Here is a 22,099-nt window from a genome sequence, read left to right as displayed (position 1 = left end):
AAAAGAGACAACTTTTGTAAAATATTTCCCAAAGTAAATGCAAAACAATCAGTTAATTTAGGACCTTGCTTTTTCAATGTTTCCAATAATCAGGGGGTGTTTCAAAAGAATCACCATTACGGTGCTTAAAAGTATGCAATGATAATTTTGGGAGATATGAAACCCAGCGCTTTCTGAAGCTCCCCCTTGTATTCGAAAGAGAAGAAACTTTTAGGAGGTTTTCAAATCGTTGACATCAAAAATTCGCAGTTTTGCAAGCAGCACAAGACACTCATACAGCCTTAAGCTGAACACTCACACTGATCCACGAATATACTCGAATATTTAAAGCTTGTGTATGTATGTGTTTCGTATGAATTGGTGTGAATGGCATTGCATGTGTGTGTGTGCGAGATAAAGCCGAAATCAAATGTGTAAATTCATAACCTATAAATCCCTCGAGAACATAAGAATTATACTAACTATATATTTGAAGGTATATATAGTAATTAGTGGTATACATTATGCATATACACCTGTATGTATATTTTTTGTATTAACTGTTAGGTGCCGTTAGATTTAAGTGCTTCCGTTGCAAGTTTTGTGTAAATTTTCTTTCAATTCGTTCGATTAAGATATGGAAAAAACAAAAAAAAATCAATTTTAGCGTCAAGATTTTTAACTCAAACCAAATCAAAGAAAATGGCAAATCTTAAAGTCTTGCAACTCACTGGGGAAAACAACACCACGAATATTAAAGTTAAAGGTAAAACGCCCAAGGGCTAAACTAACGACAATTTGCTCAAAAAAAGTAAAAACTAAAAACAAATATATTAATAATAAAAAAATATACATACATATACGCAGTAAACTAAAGCCAGATATAAATACAAGTATGGGATAAACATTTAGTTAGGCGTCCCAAGCGCTCACTAAAAATTCTACACGAAAATCAATTTTGACTAAATTGAAAATTTAGTTAAATGGAATCGCATAACGTAAGTAAGCTAAGTAACGATAATTATAATCCATAAACAATTTATGTAAAATACTTGCGACTAAGAGTAGGCTAAGCTAAATTTGACACTGCAAATCAAGGCAAGATCAGCAACAAGCAAACCTAAAGAGAAGGTAAATGGAAAATTTGTGCATCAGTAATTCAAATAAATGTGACACAATACTTAAACTTAAACGGAAAGGCGTTGCATTTACATTTCACATAACAAATACATGCGTAAATATATATATAACTACTATATATATTAAATATATATTCGAAACTCTCTTGAACAACAAAACAGCAAACATATTACATAACAAACCGAAACTAAATAAAATACACTCACGCGCAGCCAGCAAGCAAACAATTGAACATTGAAAATTGATCGAAAATTAAGAGGTCATACACAAATAAAAAAGCATTAAAAAAATTAATAAAATCGATAGAAGAAAAATAATTATGTTGACTAACACAACAATATAAAAAAAAACGGAATGCATTAACAATTTAAATGTAAGACACTAAATAACGAACTTAAGCTAAACGCAAAAACAAATTGAAATAATAGCAACAATTGCGAAAAATAACACTAAAATTGAAAACAATTAAAAAAACGACAACACATTAAAAGAAAACAATTACTATATAAATAAATGTTACGCGTTATTAAATAAAGAAGAATGAAAATAATTTGTTTTAAAAAAATCAACCAGTGTTTTACTTCCTAATGGTTTTTAATGCTAAAGGTGGGTGATTTGTGAATTTCGAATAAGATTTTAATTTCAGAAACTTTTTGAGTTACTGCTGTTAGTATATCTTAAACTCTTCCTTACCCAAACTTGATCATATATTAAATAAATTCAAGGCATTTAATATTAATTCATTGTATTTTATTTTTCAATCCAATTATTCGGGTCTCACATATAGTTAAATGAACTAAACTTTGTTGTAGTGGCTGCCATATACTTTCCCAAAGCCAAAGCCAGCAGAGAGAACTGGCATCCTGGATATATCTCGTGACATTCGCGTGAGTTCCGTTTGGATCTGCGGTAGATACGATCGTACTGATGATGGGCCTGGGGTTCGTCGGCAGCCACAGGTGTTGAGGGAAGGCTAAAGACGGTCCTGACCAACTCCTGCAACATATTACCCCGTTTCTCTAACGGCAGCATAAACCTGGCACTTTCGCAAAGGGCTCGAGCGACGCACGAGCGACCATTAAATCCCATACTGGAAAATTACAAAAATATATAATTAATATTATACATTTTATGTAACTGAACCGTTACGAAATATATAAACATCATTACAAGATTTCTTTTAAAGAGAGTCAAATTCTTAACCGATGTTCCAATGGCCTCCAAAGTGGAAACCCAAACTGCACTTCTAAATTTCATAACTTGAGTATTTGGATCCCGATTAAGACGTGGCATATCCCAACGAATTTGTGGTACAATTCTCTTATACTCTACATTAAAATCTTTTTTATTAAAGATGATCAAAATTTTAACCCATTTTCATGTTCGATTTTTCCGTATTTCAGAATTGGAACCCAAAACTCCACTTTCAGATTTCATAACTTGCGTATTTGTATCCCGATTTTGACGTGGCATACCTCTATGAATTTGTGGTTGAATTCTCTTATATTGTACATTCAAATCTTTCTGTATAAGGATGGTCAAAATTTTAAACCATTTTCATGCTCGATTTTTCCGTATTTCCAATGGCTTTCAGAATTGGAACTTAAAACTGCACTTCCAGATTCCATAACTTGAGTATTTGTATCCCGATTTTGACGTGGCATACCTCTATGAATTTGTGGTTGAATTCTCTTATATTGTACATTCAAATCTTTCTGTATAAGGATGGTCAAAATTTTAAACCATTTTCATGTTATATTTTTCCGTTTTTCAGAACTGGAACCCAAAACTGCACTTTCAGATTCCATAACTTGAGTATTTGTATCCCGATTTTGACGTGGCATACCTCTATAAATTTTTGGTTGAATTCTCTTATATTCTTCATTCAAATCTTTCTGTTTAAAGGTGGTCAAAATTTTAACCCATTTTCATGTTCGATTTTTCCGTTTTTCCAAGGCTTTCAGAATTGGAACCCAAAACTGCACTTCCAGATTCCATAACTTGAGTATTTGTATCCCGATTTGGACGTGGCATACCTCTATGAATTCGTGGTCGAATTCTCTTATATTCTATATTCAAATTTTTCTGTTTGAAGAGGTCAAAATTTTAACCCACTTTCATGTTCGATTTTTCCGTTTTTCCAATGGCTTTCAGAACTGGAACCCAAAACTGTACTTTCAGATTCCATAACTTGAGTATTTGTATCCCGATTTTGACGTGGCATACCTCTATGAATTCGTGGTCGAATTCTCTTATATTCTACATCCAAATCTTTTTGTTTAAAGATGGTCAAAATTTTAACCCATTTTCATATTCGATTTTTCCGTATTTCCAATGGCTATCAGAATTCGAACCCAAAACTGCACTTCCAGATTCCATAACTTGAGTATTTGTATCCCGATTTTGACGTGGGATACCTCTATAAATTTGTGGTTGAATTCTCTTATATTCTTCATTCAAATCTTTCTGTTTAAAGATGGTCAAAATTTTAACCCATTTTCATGCTCGATTTTTCCGTATTTCCAATGGCTTTCAGAATTGGAACTTAAAACTGCACTTCCAGATTCCATAACTTGAGTATTTGTATCCCGATTTGGACGTGGCATACCTCTATGAATTCGTGGTTGAATTCTCTTATACTCTACATTCAAATCTTTCTGTTTAAAGATGGTCAAAATTTTAACCCATTTTCATGTTCGATTATTCCGTTTTTCCAATGGCTTTCAGAACTGGAACCCAAAACTGCACTTTCAGATTCCATAACTTGGGTATTTGTATCCCGATTTTGACGTGGGATACCTCTAGGAATTCGTGGTTGAATTCTCTTATATTCTACATTCAAATCTTTCTGTTTAAAGATGGTCAAAATTTTAACCCATTTTCATATTCGATTTTTCCGTTTTTTTAATGGCTTTCAGTACTAGAACCCAAAACTGAACTTTCAGATTCCATAACTCGAGTATTTGTATCCCGATTTTGACGTGGGATACCTCTATGAATTTGTGGTTGAATTCTCTTATATACTACATTCAAATCTTTCTGTTTAAAGATGGTCAAAGTTTTAACCCATTTTCATGTTCGATTTTTCTGTTTTTCCAATGGCTTTCAGAATTGGAACCCAAAACTGCACTTTCAGATTTCATAACTTGGATATTTGTATCCCTATTTTGACGTGGGATACCTCTATGAATTTTTGGTTGAATTCTCTTATATTCTACATTTAAGAATTTCCTTTAAGCATGGCTCCAATTTTTTATAGGGTTAAAATCTCTTCGACCCTGTTAAAAACAGTTTCTTAAGCGCGGACAAAGTGACGAAGGAGAAAGCTAGATACATATATAATGTTTAACTTCTTGTGCTTCCCTAGAGTTTTTTTTTCTGTCATAGCATAACAAAACTTTCGGAATAAGTTTAACTTAGCTAACACTCACTTGTCAAACAGGGACTGCACCTCGTCATAGAAGGCTCGTCGGGAGCGTCGCTTGATGGTGTCCTTGACCAGGGTGGCGTTCAGTCCGTGGGCGTGTTGGATGACCCACTGGTGGTTGGGCAGATCGTAGGCCACGCCCCAGTTGACGGCCCAACTCAGATAGTCGACATCGGGGTTGCCAATCATGCCGATCGTCATGCAGATGGCTCCCTGTATAGCGGGATGGGTCATTAGATCATCATATTCCATTGCACCAACTGGCTAACAAAGCCTGTTGACCATTAACACACTCACACCGAAACCGAAGAGCCCTCCGGAAATGCCAGATAACGCTTGTGCCGGCGTAGAACTTTCGTCACCGCCCGTGTGGCGTTTGCATCTGATGATGTGGCCATGGAAGCCACCTGGGATTCCACCTCTTGCAGCAGGAGGCAAAAAGCCAGCACGAGCAGATTGGAGAGCCTCATACTGTCGGTAGAACGTTCTGTTGGAAACTGAACTCGGGCCCAAAAGCGAACCATCCGCTTTAGTGGCTTATTAGCTCAAGTGCTCTGTTGATTGCACTGATTAGCGGCTGGCTGCAAAGTCTGCTTTTAACAAGTGCTCATTGTTGGGTTTTTGGGTTCCTCTTGGGGGGTTGGGTGGTATTTCTCCTCCCCCTCTTAACCATCGGTTGTCAGCAGGGCCAACACTGATTGCTGTAGCATGTAAATTTCTGTCAACAGTGGGAAATACACTTGTTTTGTTTCCACTTCCACTCCAATTGTCAGCATTGTGAAGCGAAAAACAAACAGCACAAATTATGGAATTGGCATTTCAGATCCCTGGAGAGCGAGTTGCATGCACAATGGGGGTTCCGGATCGAAATCCGAATCCGAATCCGAATCCATCAATATGTCCATACCCTATTCTAATTGAAAATGCATTTATGTCACCATCACTTTGGTATTTAATTTTGAGGTGATATACATAATAACAATAGTAGTTTTTACCCATCTGCCCAAAGCAACAAAGAAACACACATGCGCTTCACTTTTCAACGAAGGGCACCACAAAATGACCAAAAAAGGTCAATAAAAATCGTCGATGGACGAGTATTTACTTAATTTCCATTCAACTTTTTGGTACGGCCCACAATAAAATATATTTTTTACTCATCAATTTATGCACTCATTTTTCGTTTGTATTTATTGTTTGAACTGTGGAAATATTACAGAATTTGTAAAAGCTTAATGCGTGGCAGTATTGATTTTTTATAACAATGTTTCAGGCTTGAATAAGCCCGTGAAATGTAGGTGCCAAGCTGAGCAAATATATGGAATTTGTAGGGGTAAGCTTAAAAAATTCGTTTTTTAAATGGATTAAAATTGCCCTTGACAAGGTAACACAACTAAGATGTAATATGGTTACCAACTGTTAAATTTTGATTGGAACTTTATTAATCCACTTAAAATATTTAAAATGCATACCAATTAAAACCTTAAAATGCCGGAATCGCTCAAATTTCAATGAAGACCGCCCGCTGTGAAATGCACAGCATATTTATGATTCCGTTTATTACAATTAAATTGAACATACATCACTATCCATTAACTTTATATAGGGTGTCATAGCAGTTAGCCACGGCGCCTTGCTGTCCATTGCAGTTCGATAAATTCATTGGCGTGTTTTCCTTGTTTCCATTATAGCTTTTTATTTTTAAATTGTATTTTTATTTTTATTTTTATTTAATCAACGTGCGTATTTCTCCTGAAAACGTTCCCTGATGAGCAGCAAAAAACTCTGCCGGCAATGCGGCCCGTACAAACTGGCGCAATCGTGGAGCGAACGGCCGGCGGTGAAGGCCTCCCGATACTTGGGTTTATGGGCTATCTCCGGATGCACGTAGCGCAGCATGATGCGGAAGATATCGTGGAAGAGCGTTAAGCCCGGCGGAGCCAGCAGATGACGTGCCTCGCACAGGGTCCGCATGATGCAGTAGTCGGGCTGGTAATTAAACCTGCATGGGGCGAAAGAAAAACGAACCGTTGAGGGTGCATATTCCTCACAAATTGCATTGCTTAAAGTCCCCTTAAAATGCTCTATACCTTTGGGGGTTTTTAAATGAGTCATGGACATAATGACCTGCTTTCAAGGGTGCTTTCCCTAATCTCTTTTAGCAGTTAAGGGGGGGAAATTTAGCTGAATAGGGTCAGTTTTGATTATGGTGTTTATGTTTTGTTTTAAATGTAATTCAAGTGGAAACCCCTTTCAATAGTTTTATAGAAAAATAAAAAACGCTTGCGTTACCCTATATAAAATACCTTATTGAAATCTTTCGTAATCAGAATCCAAGTTCTTTGAGTGCACTTACATGGTGGCCATCATGGAAATCAGATCGAATAGCATTCCCTGTGGATTCTGTGCCTCGTTGACAATCCTTTTTCCCTGGCTCTCCAATTCGCGTCTCAATCTGCGTGACATGGCAGAGGGTCGGCAGTAGTAGGTGCCATACATATCCTTAACCAAATGAGAAGCTGGACATCCCATCTGCATCTGCTGGGAATAGGACTTGCGACGACTCAAGGTGGGACTCAATGGAATGCCTTGTGGATAGGCAAAGTAGAAGGATTGGATGGGATCCGCGGGATTGAGGGGCACAATCACGGGCTGTTGTTGGACGCTAATTGGATCTCCAGGAGAAGCTGGTAATGGTGGCGGAGGAGGTGGTGGAGGAGGAGGAGGAGGAGGAGGCGGTGGCGGTGGTACAGGTTTCACCTTCGGCTTCCCCACACGTCGTGGTATCCAATCTTCAACGGCAGCGGGTAATTCATAAAGACTTGTCATTTCGGCCAACCAAACGAGACCTCTTGGTATGGTGTCTAGAACTGCCTTGGCGCAGTTGGCAGTTACCTAAGAAAAACAACATTTTCATTACTTAAACCATAATGGATACAAAAACAATTCGATTTCTTTGAAGCTGATTGTGGAAAACAACACTACAGAAAAATACTTCATAGAAATGCAGAAGCTGATGCTTTACTGACTTAAGCTCTTTTAAATAGAACACTACGATTAGACCCACCGTTAGTGAAGATCCCAGTTCAAAGGTGAGCCAGCGCTTCTTGCGATGGAGTAAATGAATCTTCTCGTGCATGTAGGTGACTCCCCTACTCCCGGTGTTTTTATTAGACTTCAGGGCAGTCGTTCCATTGCCTGCCGAAGTCAGGGCCATCAGACTGGCCAAGACGACCAGTCTAAGCCAAATTAAGTTTTCCATAGCGAAGTCAGCGGAGCCCAGCGAAGAACTGAGGAACTGGACAGCAGCCGGATCGACAGTAAACTCCAGATTGAACAAGAAGTGGCCAAGTTCCAATTCCGTTCGCGTGGCCCTCCAATTTGGTCCGGTTGGAGCGTGTCTTGACCGCATTGCAAGTATGTAGCTATTTGGCCAAGGCATTAGTCTAAAAGCGGGTCACTTGGCCGGGACTCTAATTCAATTAACAAGTTGCCATTTTGATGGAAGGCTAAGACAAAAAGATGAGAGATGAATATGGATGAAATCAAGGGCCGAATCATTGATTCAGTTGGAAAGATGTGTGCAACTTGGCTGACACTATTGCTCACGGCATGGCTCTTGGGCGAATGCCAGAGCATTTTGCGGGATGAATTTGCTTCGCCGGCGACGTCGACGACGACGACGAGTCACGAAGCCGGCAAAGTCAACAATGTCACGCTGACTCCGCCAGGACTCGTCGCACAGGGAAAACGGGACGATTCCGACCGGGACTTGGATCAGGACGACCCACTGACACCACATGCGGCCCCATCGTCGCAGCGGAAACTCTCGAGAGGCAAGCGTTTTGTGGCCTTTCCCCAGGGTTCATCAGCTTCGGTGAGTCAACGAACCCTCGAACAATGGGACAACATGGTGTTCTATCCCTCTGCAGAGAACAAAATTGGATAAGAGATAAATGGTACCGCTTAAATAATTGGGGAATCCTAAAGACTTGTCTTAGAAACATATCGATTATTTCTCAGAAATGAAAGATTATGAAGTAACATTACTTCTTAATATTATAGGGGAAATGATTTTTTGACCATCCCTTTTCCAGTGATATCTTTCCTTAACATATATTTTTTGACCCGGTTCCAGGGCGCTGTCTGTCTGACCACCGGTGTCATCGGCAATCCCAACCTGCTGTACCTCAGTTTGGGCATCAATTGGGGCGTTGCCTACGACTTGCCCAACATCACCTGGGTGCTGCACAATGCCCACGGCTGGACCACAAAGAAGTCGGCCAAGGCGCAAATCAAGCGCAGACATCGCAGGGAGCTCTATGGCCGCCTGGAGACAATGATAGACAGGTGAGTGGGTCGGTAGTCATGGGTCAAAGGCACTTGACCACCTCAAGTCTGTTTGTGTGTGAAAACAAGGGCAAAGTTGGGAGTTTAGCTAAGGTTTTTTGATAAGCTTAAACTATTTGAAAGGCTCAAGAGCGGACAGGAAATATTTAAAATGTTTTGTATACCCCCGAAATGAGATTTTTTAACAGAGATAAGCTGGTCCTTAAGATTTCCTTCTTTATGAATAATGAACCAACTTAGAACATGTATACAGTTCATTTCATAACAGTAGGTCTTACTTAAAATTTGTGTTCCTCAATATGTACCTTAAGATTCTGCTTCTTTAAATTTAACACAAGTCCTGTTAAACTTCGCCTTTGAAAACACATACATAACTATCTTTATTTCGGTTCCATTTCCAAACAATAATAATGATTTATTAGAGTGGGCCTTAAATTACTCCCATATATTCGCGCTAATTTATGACTTTTAATCATTGCCATCGGGGCTCTTTACTTTCGAATCGCACTGTACAACCCGCAGAAGTATGCTCCCACTCATATGTAGATACTTTACATGCTTCAAGTGGCAGATACCCCAGCTCATCGTCCTGTTTTCGCTGCCAAAATCAGCCAACCAAGCCACTTGGCTTATCACGCACAGTGCGACCAAGAAAACTTCGCACCCAAAGTGGTCGTTGTCCCTACCCGACCACGCCCACAAACCACCCACCACCACCGCCCACTTTACCAACCTACTCGGGGATGCGTGCTCATGGCATAATAATAAAATGTTGGTATTTTATATTAGCATTTAAATTGGCTTTTTGTATGCTTCGGAAATAGTTTAATATCCGCAGAGGACGGGTCTCTCAGTCGGAGTCTGCGGTTCGGCAACTTTAACTTGGAGCCAATGCGAAAAATGCATAACAAATTAGGCCGTAATTGGGGAGAGTTATGTGGCGGTTGGCGTTAAACTATCTGCAATCTGTAAAATGTCTTATCAACGATCCGCACACGCACACGCATCCGAAGATATCCCAGGATACAGTGACGGGCGTTGTCATGGTAATCAAAGGACTTGGGCCCTTTTTCGATTCCCTGTCCCCGGCTAAACTTCAAGTGGTCGTCAAAAAGTTACCATATTTGTCCTTCGAGCGGCTTTTCCTTTTGCCATCTGCCTTGGATTTTCCCCTGGCTTTGACCTTAGCTTTTCACGTGTCGGGAATTCGGTGTGTTTTGTGCTTTTCTATGTTGTGTTTGTGTGTCTGCCTCTGTCCGTCTTGTGTTTCATGATTGTTTTCCCTCGATTGGTTTCGCTTTTCGATTGTCTGTTTTGCTTAGCGTCCCACAATTGATGCCCGGCAATTTTGGCCCTGACTTTTGGCATTGGCTCTTCTGGTTTACGACCGCTTCTCCCTCTAATGGGCCAGCTAAGCGCCTTCCCTGGCCTCAATTGCCTCCATCCGATATGTCGGGATACCTACATATATCTACATTGTACATATAGTAGTATATGGCAGTGGGAGTCCTTGTGTATGCGCTGTATGCCCTATGGGGTTAATGAAGTTGTTTGTTTGTTTGCTCGCCTGTCGTCCTGGCCACAGCATTCAAGTTGACAGCCGCCACTGTCACTTTTGCCGGTTCCGGAAGGGGGCTAAAAAGTTAAGTATCCCCTGGAAATTATATCAGGCAGTTCATTATGCCGCAAACCATGCGGTGAAGATTATTTAACAAAGGCTAATTATTAACAGACTTTAAAAAATGCAAGGGGTATGGCAGAAAATGTTTGTTAAATAGTTAATTTCATAAGAGAAGAAATATGTCAATTTCATTTATCAACAGATCTGTTAATAATACGGAAGTATATGAATATGTTCTTTATTTCTTCTTTATTTAACCTGCTTTCTATCAGAACTAGATCTTACAAACCGAACCCACTTTGGAAATGTTTTCGCTAAACGCTAACTCAGAACAGAAATCTATAAATAGTCAAAACCTGTTTAAAGAGCCCGTTCGGAACCCCATCACTTGAGGTGTGAACTAATATTACCATGTATTTTCACTATGGAGCCGAGTTGGCAAATATGAACGCCATTGCCGACCAGTCCATCGATCTCTGTCATCGCATCTTTGACTTTACGAAGGCAATTCGACCTTTCGCATGACATCGACAGGTGAAAATGCAGGTGGAAATGGGAGTGGTGGTTAAGGTGGAAGTGGTGACGGAAATGGAGGTAGGAAAGGAAGAAAGGAAGGTGCAGTTACAGTGTCGGCACAGGCAATTCAATTAAGTTGCAGCGCCTGTCTGGGCGGTTTCCCCTTCCCTTGGCCGACGAGCTTTTGGGCCGGTGCCATGTTTATTGTAAACGTGACTGCTGCAAGTGTCTGAAGAGCATTCTAAACGTTAGCGGACAATTGACACATTTGCACTTTGGCCCATTGTCTTGGCAGCTTGGAGTCTTCCACTGTTTGCAGTCTTTGCCGTTTTCAGTTACTACAGTAGTTGCCTGCGAGAGTGGCACGTGCCACGTTGCTTTCTGCCATGATTTACGCGCAGTCCGTATTGTTTAATTATCGTTTAATTGTTGCAAAGTTTTTGATTTACGATTTAATTGCAATGACAAATGCATCGCCCTCTGCCACCCACGTTGCTCCCTCGTTTTTCCCCGGTAATGTCAGCAGCCATGATTTATGGTCGCCGCCAACATTGATGACTATGATGGAACGTGCAGACGACTCTACTCCATTCAGTTCCACATCCGCATCCGAATCTCTGGGCACATCCTCGCAGCTGTTGCACCGGCGGTGGCAGCGAGTACTCAGTCGTCCGAAGCGCTATCTCAGCTTCCCCGAGGGCTCCTCGCTTTCCGTATGTCCTCCCAGTCCCAATCCTCTTCCTTCATAGAGTGCTTTTTGTCAACGTGTCCTTGATCAGGTGGCCGTCTGCTTCACCGTGGGCATCATTGGCAATCCGTATTACGGCTACAACAGTTTCGGCCTCAACTGGGGAGTGGCCTACGACCTGCCAAATACCACATGGGTCCTTCAGAGCCTGCATGGATTTGCCACTCATCCAGTAGGACCGGCCATCTTGCGACGAAGGTCCAGGAGCGCCATCTACCAAAGGATGGAGACCATTGTCGATAAGTAATCAGGGGTTTTCAAAGCACAACTGAACTCAAGTTAAAAGGAGAATTGAATTTTTAGAAATTAAGATCTCTTCCTTAATATGAGTTTCGTATAACTTACCTTCGTTCTGATATTCTCTCTAGCATGGGCTACAATGGACGGGATTGTATCTTGAGAACCCTCTGCGAGAGTCGTCAGTACTTCCAGCGCACCAAGATGAGCATGGTGGGCGAAATGCTTCGCACTATATTTAGGTGAGCTCCCAATAATCATTAAAAAAAATTCTACATTTTAATAAAATGCTATCTTTACCCACAGCTTGCCGAAACAGAGAATTTTCACCCGGGAATTGCACGAGAACTCGGATATTTTCCACTACGACCAGGCATATCGGAATGCCCACAGCGACGACTGTACCCAGTACGACTGCCACTTCTCGTTATTGGAACTGGCCTTTGGGAAATACACAACCCCACCAAAAAATTATTACGCCTAATAAATTTCCAATACTTACCAAAAGTGTTTCGCATAAAATTCTTTTTAAAATTCTCAACTCTGTCCACCTCCGTTCTATAAAAGGAAATATATGGCAAAGGAGAGGACGGGGCCAAAGGGCACTTGTTGAGCCAGTTTAAAAAATGACACTTCATATATCTTCTGCCCAGCTGCAAGTTGGCATCCTCCTCCAGCCGAAAGGAATTGATGGTGTCTGTGAGCCAACTTCAGCTCACTGACTGATGTGAAAGTCGGTCGCCCGACACCTTCTGCCCCTATCATTATCATTCTGCCACTGGTAAATTGGACCTCAATTGGAGCCAAATAAAAATACATTGTTGATGTTTCAAAAACTGAAATCAATCAAGAGGGAAAATGGTAGAGCATTGTCTTAGAATATGAATGAAAATGAAGTGACAGGCCGAAATATGTGCAACTGTTGGCCAAGAACAGCAACCATTTGGGGTTTTTTGGAAATATGAGCCAACATAAGTTTAGATTGGAAGGAAATTTGTCAAAACAATGAACAGAATTTTAAGACAACAGTCCTAATTGGATTTTGAAAAGATCAGATTTCACCAACTTTAACTTTATTAGCAATTATTTATTAGCAATTATTAGCTTTAACTGATGGAAAGAACGTCGTAGATAAACTCAATATCAAATTTATATTATTAGCCAATAAATTCTAACTTCTTACTGGCTTCAATGACCCAAATAAATATTTATTTGTTAATAAATACTTCTCTGGAGCCCGCTTTCAACTCTTCCAGGTGTTCACACCTCATCCGAATGCTCCGCAGGCCCCATTTATAATGGTAAACGGGGAAATTGTGGATGTCAACAAGGGTTTCGTGCCAGCAGAAGCTGAGTGAAAGATGGAGAGAAAAGTGTTAACAAGTAAATGTCATGTCCAGAACTAGAATTCCAGAGCAGGACGGATCGGGCTGGCCGGTGGCAATGGCCAAGACACGAGATGTCACCGAACCACACAGAGCAATAAATAAATAAGCTACGCCAGCAGTAGCAACAAATTGTTTGTTTGTTTGTTTGCTTCTCTTTTTGGCTCTCGTATTTATGTCAGCCAGATTAAATATATATCCGAGCTTATATCAGTAGCCAAGGGAACCTGGAACTGGACGCAGTTCGGGGCAATTAAACCGGAAAAAAGCGTAAAGAACTGAACGTGAAGTTTCGTGGAAAATCCCTAGCACATAGCAGTTAAAAGTATTAATTAGTGACCATTTTTGAAATTCAGCAACATGATTCACCTGTCAGCGACGACATTGCTGATGCTGCAGTTCGTCCAGCTGGTCCCCAGTATTCTGTCATCGAATCCAACCGTCACTCAGCCTCACCCAGTTGACAATTTCGAGGGGCTCAGCACCCTGTCCAAACATTTCGACAGCCCCATCCCCAGTCCCCCATCGACAGCCGACTATAGTCCCAGTTCCGACAACGATTCCGCATCCAACAACGCCACAAGGATTCTGCGGCGGGGCAAGCGTTATCTCCAATTCAGCAAGGGATCACGTATGTCGGTGCGTATGGCACCCAGTTTTAATTGGCCCCCAATCACGGGCACTTCGATTCCCTCTACCTGCAGTGGCGAACCAATGGCAAGAACAATCTCTGGACCATCAACACGCTGTGGGCCTACGGCTATGGCTTCCGAGCCAACTATCCCTTCCCGTCCATCGAAGAGCAGAAGAAAGACAATGCCGTCTTCTTTCGCCTGTTTAAAAGGGACCTCTTCTCTAAACTGGAAACCGCTCTGGATGGGTACGTTTTCTTTCTTGCCACTAAGAAAGGATAATATTCTTAAAGGTTCTGTAAAATAAACTGATCTAAATAATGGCTACCATATTCAAAAGACAATATTAGGTCCTTAAAAAAATATGCACACTTCATATCACCATAATCAGTTTTAATCATAACATCTTATACCCATTTAAATTTGAAAAAAGTGTACCTATATTTATCATATCTTCTTGCCATCTATCATATTTTTAATATCTTTGAATATTTTTTTATCCCTATAGACATGGCTTTGATGGCCGAGCTTGCATGTTGAAATCATTCTGCACCGCCCTGAACGATGTGGATAGCCCAAAACAAAAGAGCGGAATGCTCTTCAAAATTCTCAAATTGATATTCAGGTGAGTAGACCACATACTCCTTTTCCCAGCTTAAGTAGAGCAAGGTTTGTCATTAATTAGCATTGTTCTAATAAGTCTTAAAACAAAACCAAACCAGTTTATTTGCGTCGAAAGAACTATTATACTCTGTATGAAAGTTCTATAGATTTCTATTCTGTTAGTTGAGTTCTTACATCGGTTACAATGGTTACGGTTCGGTTGGGCGTTATTCTCACCTTCCTGACCCTGGTGGCAGGCCAAGATCTAAATTCCACAATGGTTTACAGTCGAGTCAAGAGATATCTGGATATTATAGAGACCACTCGAATATTTGTGGGTACCAAATGGGAGCCTCAACTAAAAAACTATAGCCTAATCCTTTATAGTTTTAATCATTTTAAAGCATTAATATTTCCGTCTACGAACATTTGCTAAGCATATTTTGGCGGTTGAGGCTCCTTTAAAAATCTGAACTACCCATAGTTCCTCATAGCATAGCTTACTATTTGTTCCACTTTTAAGTTCCGCGTTAATGCCAAAAACAATGTGATCTCATCGCCGACTATATGGGCCCATGGCTATGGCTTTCGAGCCAATACCCCCATCTTGGTCAAACACGAGAACCGACCCTTTCGCAGGGATACCTATGAGTTGCTCCACGAACTTATAGATAGAAGTGGCCTGGATGGGCGGGCCTGTGTTCTCAAGGCCTATTGCACCGCCCTGGCCGGCGATCATGGTCAGGGATTTCTGTTTAAGCTATTGAAATACGTATTTACGTAAGTGTTTACTTAATGCAAAGTGAATATTAATTATCCCGCGCTTATACATTATTTAATTGCAGCCTCGATGAGCACGACAAGCGGCATATGCCGCATCTGCGGGAGGAGAACTGCGAACAAATCATGCACAGCCATTGTCCCTTGAGTTTCGACAGCATATCACCATATACGGACGATGTTTAATAATGAGTACAATGTGTTTATACTGCCTTTAAAATATACGACAAACCAGCCAAATAAAAGTGTATAAATATGGTCAGCGAATTTATAACATAGGCATCTCAAATACACTCTATCTCGGTGACTCCCGAAACTATTAATTCCCATAATCTTTTTGGGTGTTTCTAAGAAAGAGGTTTTCCGGAAAATGTCACAATTTCTATGACGAGTTTCCAAGCTACGTTTTTTTGGTCAAATGAGTATCGCTGGGGAGGCTCTGACCATTATATATTTTTTATTAAAGCAACATACCACATTTTTCGGGGTGAAATAGTGGAGAGTAATAAATGTAAATGAAATTATACCAATTGTTAAATTTATTCCAACTTCCCCGAATAGTAACCGTCCCGAAAATCAAAACATGGCATCACTGTTTTGTTATTCCTAGCTATGCAAAACAAACGAAACCAAGATTGAATTGGACATCAAAATACAAATATGTACACAAGCCTGTAGGACTGATTGCCTAAAATAATATTACTGATAGTAACAAAAGCACTTCAAAGGGATTGTAGTTTGCCCAGGGGCATTTTAAGGTTCGTCCTGTGGCTCAATGACACTTAATACAACAGTTAATTCACCACTATTTTAATACAAATTAAAAACTTCAATTCAGCAAAAGAGATTTGGGTTTCATTCGCTTTGTAGTATATAATACCCTCGATTTAATAAAAAACACATCTGATTTGTGTCCAAAAAATGCAAAGCTTAAGTGTCCTGTTAAAAATGTATATTAACTAAAGCTTAAGCAATAAAATCTACATAATTCTTATGATATAAATTTGTAATAACACCAAAATAATAGATGATTTAGTTGATTTCCTTTGATAGTTCTTCAAAAAAACAATTAAGTTAATTCCGAAAGTTGGGTAACAAATCGTCGCCATCTTCTAGATGTTGCTGATTTTGTTTTTTCCGGAAAGCTCGCAGTAAGTGTTTGTGGCTGCTGATGATATTTATTCGCTGTTGTTGCCATTTGTAATTTATAATTAACTTGTGTGCCATTTGCAGGTTTTGGACGAGTGTTTCTGTTTTTCCGCCAGCCGCTGATTGTGCGTGTGGCAATCAGCAACGTGCATTTAATTGGCATTTTTATTAAACAGCTGAAAGTGAGCAGCGGCGGCAGGGAAAAAAGGCCAAAAAGAATACCAGGCGGGCCAGGACGAAGTAATAGCAAGGACTCGGTGGCCATTGTTGACCTCGCTGGATGACAAGAGTGTTCCAGCTGTTTAATGTCACCAGCACGAAAATGCCGAGTGGTGTTAAAATGTTTGCGGCAGCCTTTGATGCACTTGTCACGCCCACAACGCCCCCCCAGAGGAAAACCTGTCGCCCACCGCGGCGACATTAAAAATTAACTTTAATTAAGTTGAAAAGCATAAATAACATGCTCGCGTACAAGGACATTAAACTGCAGTCGAGGGAACTCTCAAGTCCCTCTAGTTTGCCACAAGGATGCAGAAAATATGGGAGACTAGGAGCTGGAGGATGGCTCCCCACTTGGACATTGACCGCAAAACTTGAAGCGTTTATTGGGCCACAACTTTGTGCCACTTATGTGTAGGTATTCGAAAAATAAAAATAAAAGTAAAGAAGAATACACAGTTAAATGCACACGCAGCCACAAGTTCGCGTCTCAGCCTTAATCAAGTATTAATTATCCTGGCGTGCGTTGAATTGCTGCATTAAGAGGTCAACTCCACCCCCCACCCACATGAAATGACCTTACTTTATGCACACGCACCCAACGCCTTACATTGCACTTTACCTTGACTTGCGTCCTTTTGAAGGAGTTAAATTGGATGTACTCTATTCGACAAAAATAAGGTTATATATATTATGAAACAGAACAATTTTAATATATATTTTTTTAAGTTTCCTTATATTTTAATGGATACTATGAACTTTTGTATTTCTTATGCAACACAATCATTAAAAAATCTAGTAGTAAATAACTTACCAAATGATTGTAATAGTTTTCTCCATAAAATGAATAAATATATTTATAGAATAATATTTCCTGTATAGGGAACTTTCAGTTCCTTACCCTTGAATATATGTTGCACATTTCACTTGTTACATTTGCTGACAACACAAACTTAAATGACATTTTGTTGTTGCTGGTGGTTGCAGTTTAATTTTCTCATTTGGTGATGATTGCATTTTTCTCTTTTTCTTTCGCAATTTTTACCAGTTTGCGTGAAGTGTATTTTCGCAATTACAATTAATTTTAAAATACCCTGGAAATGTGCAGGCATTCCCATGGCAAGTGACAATTAATGAGGTGAAGGTAGAACAGTAAAATACGCTAGCGACAAGTGTAAAAAGCGTTTATTAAGATAATTAAAATGGATTACCGACAGATTTTAGTTACACGCATAGTAGATTTATAAAAGACCACAAATGCAAACCATAAATTGTAACCTTATTGGGCTGCAAAGATTCAGATTCATTTTATTTCTATTCCAATTTGAACGCACACAATTGAGCCCATAAATAAAATTAAAAATATGTATTGCTTTCAATACAAATTTATAGTTGGCACTTCCAAATTTTATTTGATTCTTCTTAATCTGGAAATTATTTATTCATTTTTACACAATTGTTGACCTCTTGCCAAATGAATAAAATGAATAAACGTCAATAAATGGCTGAAAAGATAAAAGCATTTTAGTGTTGTGCCAAAAACACAAAATAATACTAATCGCAAATAAATATTTTATCTACCAGCTGGCAGATCTGTTGGCATGAAAGCCATTTTAATTACTTAGGAAAAGAGGCAATTTACAGTTTAACAGGCATTCGCCATCTAAAATTAATATGTACAGACAGGTGTGGTAAGTTATTTGGCCTCCGCCCCTATTTCCCGATGTCCCGAGTGATGGTGATGGTATGCCTGATTGGCCCCCAACAATATAGACGAGATTAGCGCACACCTCGGGTAATTTATTGGCCGTCAAGGACCTACGAAATGCGCATCTGCCTCCGGCTCATTATGCATGCGAAAAGGGCTCGCTGCTCGCTGTTCGGGTGCAAAACCCCATCCTGGTTTGCAGTTCCATTCATCTGTATTCCACACTCATTCATTCATTAATCGGACTGAGGTGGAGTGACTGGCATGCAAATTGATTTGATGCGTTGTCAATTAAAATGTGCAATTAATTTCATTTGGTTTGCCTCACATTATCGAATATGTAATTGGATGGGGCGATAGTCGATGGGCGATAGGCTTCAAAATTGCCTGAGGGCTGGGTTGGGGGATTAGAGATAGGGAATATAGACCCTGACAGCGGCTGCTAATGAGCTCAGTTAGCCAATTCAGTTTGTGGCCAGGATCGCGTGTGTGCGTTTGCGTCTACGTTTGTGTGTGCCCATCTCAGTCGCTGTGTGTCTAAATTAAACCGTCTATGATATGGCAGAGAGCATGGCGTATACGCAATTAGTTAGTCAAACGCTGATTGCCGCACTTTAGACAATGCAGCGCAGGCAAATAGTGCCTTAACTTTAACCCTTGGGCTACGATATAATTTTAAAAATTCTTTAAAAATAGTGATACATGGAAATACAAGCAAATTCTAAAAATGTCATATGGAATTTTATTAATCGGACACCTCTTTAATGATCTGGCCTACCTCTTATCCTAGAGTTCTTTAGATAATTTATGTGTATTGTAATCTAAAAGCACTTACTAAATTAGAACCCCTTTTTAAACAAAAACTTATTTTAAAAATGTTTTTATTACGTTCAAACATCTTTAATGTTTCTGCTAAGCTGGGTTCTATTCGTATGGTTAGCATTATAAAAGCTAATATGCATAGGCTTCATTTTAAAATCACACAACTTTCGGCAACAGCGATTTGGTCTCGGTAATCTAAATTTTTAATTTCATTTAAATGTAATGTAATGCTGCCGCATTTTAAAGAAATTTAGGGCAACTATATTAAAAACTACGTGAAAAAATCTAATATTTACATAAGTATTCTGTTACTTCTTACATTAATCCTATAAATACCGAACATTTGAGATAGTCTGGGCTCTAGTCACTTGCCTGGCATTATAAAAACCAATATGCCTAGACTTAATTTTAAAATCCTAAGACTCTCGACATCAGCGATTCGGTCTCGAGGCTCTCGTCCCCGTCTCCCCAAATTAGTTCAAGGATTAGTGCAATAAAACTAACGTGCCATGGATTTGCGCAGCCCTTTTGTTGACTTAGGGGAACTGGGACGGAGGTCCTGAGAAGGTGGAGGAGCGGGCATGTCACAATTTCCCAATTAGCTACTCATTGAGATAAATTTCTTATGCAAATGATGACAAGGCCAAGTAAGGCGATCCGGGGGGCGGGAAAGAGGTAAAGAGGGATTGAGGACAGACGCTGGAGTGGCATTGGCATCCAAAATCCCCCCCCCAAAATACCCCTTCTATCCAACGGCTGGCTGGGGAGTTTGGGACTTTGAGTGGGGCAACTGCGACGGTGGACAGCGGCAGAGTGACATTGACTGACTCGCAATGACGAAGACGCAGCGGCACATCCTTTGGCTCACTCTTCCTAATTGGCTGCTGACATTTGCCAGCTAACAACAGAAACAGCAGCGGAAATTACAGAAAAAGAGCAGGCGAAACACCAGCGTAAAGCTGGGTAAATTTGACATAATTAAAATACTGAAAAACCCAGCTACAACGAAATGCCAGACGACAGCTCGAAAAGTTTTCGGAAAAAACAAAATAAATAAAAGGTGTAGCGCACATTTTGCTAATTTCTTTTGAGTGATAAACCCTAGGTGTTAATTACTTTTGCCAACTGTCCCATATTTTCTACAGAAATTGTAGCAATCCCATGACGAAATAGGGTTTCCGTTAGGATTGCTGTAGATCCAGAAGTTCATTGGACTTGACACCCAGGTGTGAAATAATTTCAGAGTCAGTGACTTGAAACGAGAGCTGCTAAGCAATAGATCATGATTTAGAACGGAAATATCTTGAAGATCTTTGATTTTGGAACTTTATTGAAGAAGAAAACGTTTAGCTTTGGTCGAGCATATCTAGTTCGTTCTTATATTTCCCTTTAAATTCCAAGGCCATGCCTTTCTTTGGGGCACTTTTCCAAATGTCATCCTGTCCCTTTGCATTTCGAAAATTTAATTATAACTTGAATTTGCTTAAGGCTCTACCTCGCATACAAATGCAAACTTGTTTTGTTTGGTATCTGGGTGCGATAAAATTCACTTGAGAGCATCGCCTAGAACTTTGTTTGGCTTTCCCCAAGGGGGAGGCAAAGGACGTGGCGCAAACAAATGCAAATTGCTCATACGCCGTGTGGACCGAAAAACCAAAGGAGGACCCAAACGACACGGAGAGCAGAAATGGCGCTTATTAAAGTTTGACTTGTACTTTTGCATATTTTTTTATCATTATTTCATTTTCGGCGGGGGCGTGAGTGCAGCGGGGGGGCAAAGTAAAAGTTTCGGATAACAAAAATTAAGCATTGCCTTTTGCGTTCCATGATAATTGCGAACAATAGACGCAAATAGGAAGATGCAACGGGGGAAGGAGGGTGTGACCATGTTAATGCTTCCGCATTTGCGTTCAGCTGCAACATTGCACCACTGCTTGAGCATGTGAATGTGCGTGGGTGCACTGGGAAAAATCGGGGAATTTTGTATAATTTGGAAGAATTTAATGTACTAACCAACATGACTGAAACTTATCTCAATATAGCATAATAATGATCTTTAGATAATCTCCAGAAGTCGCTGTTTCTATCTTATCATATGTTAGAATATAAAAGAAAATAAAATACAACGCGAATTCTTCAGACACGGATTGCCTAGCATACATTTTGAAGAGGACGGTCACACTATCAATACCTTTAAAGTCTATACAACTTTTCCTAAATAACCTTTAATTGAAAATTAATATGCTAATGATAAATATTTGAAGTGCATGTCCACATAAGTGTGTGTCCTGTACACATGCAGAAGTTTGTGTGCCAGCGACATTCACGCCTCGCTGCACTTTTTACATGCTGCATGTTGCCTGCGGGCATTAAGTGTGATTTTATGCGATTTGTACCAGGCAAACACCCGTTCAACACCGCCCCCTTAGCCGCCTACTTCCTGTGCCCCTCTTGCACCCCCCCCCCCCCTCCCCCTCAGTCGACGCCACTGGTAAAAGAAAAAACCGCAGCAGCAATGCTAGAACCTTTCCCCCGCACTTCTTTTGCTAATTTACATTTGACAAATGTTTTGCATGCTGCAAAATTTTTGCCACTGCTGCGACGACTACCACGACGACTGCTGTTCGTTAGTACGAGGACCCCCTGTACCCCCTGTAACCCCCTTATCCCCTAGAAGTCCCCGCCCATGCCCCTTGGTGTTTTGCTAGCTGCATTTGTTTTCATTTGGTTTCTCTGCTGACATTGTTTACAGTTCAACTTGGTTGGAAATTAGTAAAAATCTC

General features: G+C 40.2%; 4 protein-coding genes across 5 annotated transcripts; 2 read left to right on the top strand and 2 right to left on the bottom strand.

Annotated features, from left to right (window-relative positions):
• Positions 1 to 1,866: 1,866 nt before the first annotated feature.
• Positions 1,867 to 5,062, bottom strand: LOC108020620 (uncharacterized). Its single transcript, XM_036817516.3, has 3 exons — positions 4,846 to 5,062; positions 4,551 to 4,759; positions 1,867 to 2,209 (listed from the first exon to the last, which is right to left on the bottom strand). Exons 1-3 carry the CDS (start codon positions 5,014 to 5,016, stop codon positions 1,897 to 1,899), a joined length of 693 nt encoding a protein of 230 aa, XP_036673411.3. The 5' UTR covers positions 5,017 to 5,062; the 3' UTR covers positions 1,867 to 1,896.
• Positions 5,063 to 5,941: 879 nt separating this feature from the next.
• LOC108005703 (uncharacterized) lies at positions 5,942 to 7,808 on the bottom strand. The gene is made up of 3 exons (XM_017069030.4): positions 7,614 to 7,808; positions 6,903 to 7,441; positions 5,942 to 6,548 (listed from the first exon to the last, which is right to left on the bottom strand). Exons 1-3 carry the CDS (start codon positions 7,806 to 7,808, stop codon positions 6,281 to 6,283), a joined length of 1,002 nt encoding a protein of 333 aa, XP_016924519.4. The 3' UTR covers positions 5,942 to 6,280.
• Positions 7,809 to 7,855: 47 nt separating this feature from the next.
• LOC108005704 (uncharacterized) lies at positions 7,856 to 12,525 on the top strand. Of its 2 annotated transcripts, XM_036817307.3 has the most exons (6): positions 7,863 to 8,423; positions 8,685 to 8,896; positions 11,560 to 11,746; positions 11,813 to 12,024; positions 12,150 to 12,260; positions 12,325 to 12,525. In XM_036817307.3, the coding sequence occupies exons 1-6, from the start codon at positions 8,076 to 8,078 to the stop codon at positions 12,500 to 12,502; spliced, it is 1,248 nt and encodes a 415-aa protein (XP_036673202.3). In that variant the 5' UTR covers positions 7,863 to 8,075; the 3' UTR covers positions 12,503 to 12,525. The 2 variants fall into 2 exon arrangements, with proteins under 2 accessions (XP_065722646.2, XP_036673202.3); XM_065866574.2 differs by lacking the exons at positions 11,560 to 11,746; positions 11,813 to 12,024 and having other exon boundaries at positions 7,856 to 8,423.
• A 1,104-nt stretch (positions 12,526 to 13,629) lies between these two features.
• On the top strand, positions 13,630 to 15,689 carry LOC108012171 (uncharacterized). Its single transcript, XM_065866770.2, is given in 6 exon segments — positions 13,630 to 14,042; positions 14,108 to 14,283; positions 14,544 to 14,660; positions 14,927 to 14,976; positions 15,094 to 15,418; positions 15,484 to 15,689. Coding segments are annotated over 6 exon segments (1,068 nt in total). The 5' UTR covers positions 13,630 to 13,763; the 3' UTR covers positions 15,605 to 15,689.
• The last annotated feature ends 6,410 nt before the right edge of the window (positions 15,690 to 22,099 follow it).

Source organism: Drosophila suzukii, chromosome 3 (genome assembly GCF_043229965.1).
Source record: "Drosophila suzukii chromosome 3, CBGP_Dsuzu_IsoJpt1.0, whole genome shotgun sequence".
Taxonomy (NCBI): domain Eukaryota; kingdom Metazoa; phylum Arthropoda; class Insecta; order Diptera; family Drosophilidae; genus Drosophila; species Drosophila suzukii.
The sequence above is the reverse complement of the archived record's forward strand: the minus strand, read 5'-3'. Positions and strand labels throughout refer to the sequence as shown.